Source organism: Mus pahari, chromosome 14 (assembly GCF_900095145.1).
Source record: "Mus pahari chromosome 14, PAHARI_EIJ_v1.1, whole genome shotgun sequence".
NCBI lineage: Eukaryota > Metazoa > Chordata > Mammalia > Rodentia > Muridae > Mus > Mus pahari.
Window position 1 is genome coordinate 26,540,348 of NC_034603.1, and position 3,616 is coordinate 26,543,963.

A 3,616-nucleotide genomic window follows, 5' to 3' on the forward strand; every position below is an offset into this window, starting at 1 on the left:
CTTTGAGTTCAAGGCAATCCTTGTCTGCCTAGTGAGTTCCAGGCTAGCCAAGGCTACAAACAGACTCTTTCTCTAAACAAACAAACAAACAAAACCAAACATATTGTCAGGCAATGATGGCACACTCCTTTAATCCCAGCACTCAGGAGACAGAGGCAGGTGGATCTCTGAGTTTAAGGCCAGTCTGGTCTACAGAGGGAGCTCCAGGACAGTCAGGGTTACATAGATAACCCTGTCTCAAACAAAACACACAAATGAAGAAGAAGAAGAAGAGGGAGAGGAGAAAGAAGAAGGGCAAAAGGAGGGGAAGGAAGAGGAAAGGAAGGAGGCAAATTGCACAGTAAGTGAAGCCTTGAATCCCAAGTCATAAAGATCTCTGGATCTCCTTTTCCTCCTTGTCTTTTCTGTTTGTTTGTTTCTTTTCTAGAAAGTCCCTAATTAAAACACCTTAAAATTCCAGGTTATAAAAGAAGAAATGCTTGGCACCACAGACGCTTTTACTTGGTCTTTCTTACTGCGAGGGCACTTCCGACTTTTATCTTTCTCCATTCTGTCTTTGTACAGCTATTGGATAACATCAGGCTCTGGGTCTCAAAGGCCAGTCTAGCAGTGCTTTAGAGAAATTTCTGTGCCCAAGCTCAAAAACAACAACAACAACAACAACAACAACAACAACAACAACAAAAACCCACCCCGAATGCTAGTGCTTGAGGCACTGTGTGTGCACGCTCCCTACTTAGTGAGGACACTTCCTTTCACTCTGGCTCTGTAGACCCCACACTTGGTTCTCACGATTTTTCTCACGGCCTCTTTGAAGTCTTTGTTCCTCAGGCTGTAGATAACTGGGTTGAGCAGTGGAGTGACCACGGTGTAGAAGACAGAAATGACCTTGTTGAGTTCCGGTGACAGATGTGCATTTGGGCGCACATACATGGAGATCATGGTCCCGTAGTAGATGGTGACCACAGCCAGGTGGGAACCACAAGTAGAAAACGTCTTCATCCTGCCGGAAGTGGAGGGGATTCTCAGAATGGAGGACACTATGAAGACATAGGACACCAGGGTTAGGAGGAAACAGATGCATAGCACAGCGATGGACAGGACAAAGATGGCCATTTCTGTCACATAGACGCTGGAGCAGGACAGCTGGATTAACGGAGGGAGGTCACAGAAGAAATGGTTGATGCGGTTGGGCCCACAGAAGTCCAACTTAGAAATCAGGAGTGAAGGCAGGAAGCCCGTACCCACCCCTGTCACCCAGGAGACTGTAACCAGAGCAGCACAGTTGTCAGGGCTCATGAGAAGAGAGTAGTGGAGCGGATGGCAGATGGCCAGGTACCGGTCGTAAGCCATTGCGGCAAGGAGGAAACACTCGGTTGCACCAAAAAACACAAAGAAGTACAGCTGGGCCATGCAGGCGGGGAAAGACAGCATGTGGCCCCAGGAGGCCAGGTTGGACAGCAGCAGGGGCACCGTGGTGGATGTGTACCAGATCTCCAGGAAGGACAGATGTTGGAGGAAAGTGTACATGGGAGCGCGCAGGCGCGGATCCTCACTCACCACGCCAATGATCACCATGTTGCCTGTGATGGTGAGGAGATAGAAGCACAGGAAGATGGCAAAGAGGAGGGACTGCCACTCGAGAAGGTTCTGGAATCCTAAGAGCTGAAACTCCGTGACCTTGGATAGGTTTTGGGGCTCCATTTTCTGTGAAGTCAGAAGACATTTTAAAAAAAACAACGTTTAATGTTAAGGGTCGGGGGTTTGATGTTTAGGGTCCAGGGGTCGGTCCTCTAGTAGTTTGAAACTATTTTATAGAGTGTGGGGTACTTCTCTGGCAACACGAAACTTCTAGGAGGAAGGGTTTGTTCGGGGGCCCCCAGCTGACAGGTAGTTTATCACGGTGGGGAGGGTGTGGCAGTAGGAGGGGGAGGTACCATTGTCTCCACAGTCTGGGGGGGGGGGGAACTCACTGCTCAGCTTTCTCCTTTTCATTTATCCAAGACTCCAGATCAGTGGATGGTGCTGTCAGGCAGGCAGAAACTCCCTCCCAGACACACCCACAGACCTGCCTGTTTGATGAACTAAATGTCAAATTGACAATGAAATTACACGCAGGTTTTCAGAGGGACAGATGTATTAACTCCAGCTTTTACACACTTTGTTTATTTGTTGTTGCTGCTTTTATTTGGGGGGCACGGGGTCTCACTGGGTATCCAGGCTGGCCTGAAATTCACGGTCTGCCTGCCTGCCTCAACCAGCCATGAGCTGAGATCAGAGGTGTCCACCACCACACCCAACGTTTGCAGCCACGTTTAAAGTAACAAGCTGAATGTAGATATTAAATCTTGACAAGGGATTTATCAAGTTCTGTTTCTTGGCAGCTTGTGAAATACTGAAGTCTCAGACCCAAAGACATAAGGGGAAGACACATACATAGTAGCACACACACAGAAGGTCAGAAGGACAGACAAAAGGAGGCAACCGCACTGACCTGAGGTGATGGGTGAGGTAGGAGCTCTGCTTCATAGCAACATATCAAAAATAAAATGTCCTACCTTAAGTGTACATATTTGTGCTTGACATCAATAACGTTGGGAAAAAAAAAATCTCAGAAACTGACAAACACAACAAAACTTGATTAAAACCATGTAGAAGAAAAGGGAGAGAGAATGAACTCTCTGAGGTCCTGGGAACATCTGTTCATTCTTCCTTAAATAACATCTTACTGACAGTCTACTGTGTGTATATTTGTGTATGAGTATGTATGCATGTGCATATGTGTGAGCACATACATACATGTATATGTGTGAGCATGTATATATATATGTGTGTGTGTGAGCATGTACATACATGTATATGTGTGAGCATGTGTGTGTGTGTACATGTGTGTATATGTGTGAGCATATGGTGAGCATGAATGGTTGTACGTATGTGTGTGTATATGTGTGAGTATATATGTTTGCGTGTGTGTGAGTACATGTGAGTGTATGTATGTGTGAGCACGTGTGAGTTTATGTGTGTGTGTGTAGCTTAGGGATCAGTTAATTTATTTCTCATTCCCACAAAGGCCCTTCTTACCCATTAGGTAACACACTCCCCACTCTGACCCTTCTTCTCTATCAATATCCAACGTGACAGACACCTTGCACTTTTATTTAATTCTTTGTCAAACACGGCAAAAAGTCCACACCCACCTGCTGTACCTGAGCTCTGTGCCTCTAACAGAGTGGGATCCAGCAAAAGTGCTAATGTGGTAGGAACCAACAAAAAGCGTTGTCACCTTAAAAAGCAGGAAGGACTGGGGAGATGGCTTGGCAGCTAAGAGTTATAATGCTCATAAAGAAGACTGGAGTTTAGTTCCCGGCACCAAGTCAAACAGCTCAAAATTGCCTATAACTCCAGCACAAGGGTATCCAGTGTCTTCTTTTGGCCTCTGCAGTCACCTCTACGCACACACACACACACACACACACACACACACACACACACCACACCACACACCACACACACATACACACGAACATGTAGACTGCCTATAGAAAACATTAGCCATGGGCCGGAGAGATGGCTCAGTGGTTAAGAGCACTGACTGCTCTTCCAAAGGTCCTGAGTT

At 46.6% G+C, this 3,616-nt stretch overlaps 1 protein-coding gene across 1 annotated transcript; it reads right to left on the minus strand.

The window, feature by feature from the left end:
- Positions 1–732: 732 nt before the first annotated feature.
- LOC110331291 (olfactory receptor 11L1) lies at positions 733–1,704 on the minus strand. The gene has a single exon (XM_021211773.1). It carries the CDS (start codon positions 1,702–1,704, stop codon positions 733–735), a length of 972 nt encoding a protein of 323 aa, XP_021067432.1.
- Between the last annotated feature and the right edge of the window lie 1,912 nt (positions 1,705–3,616).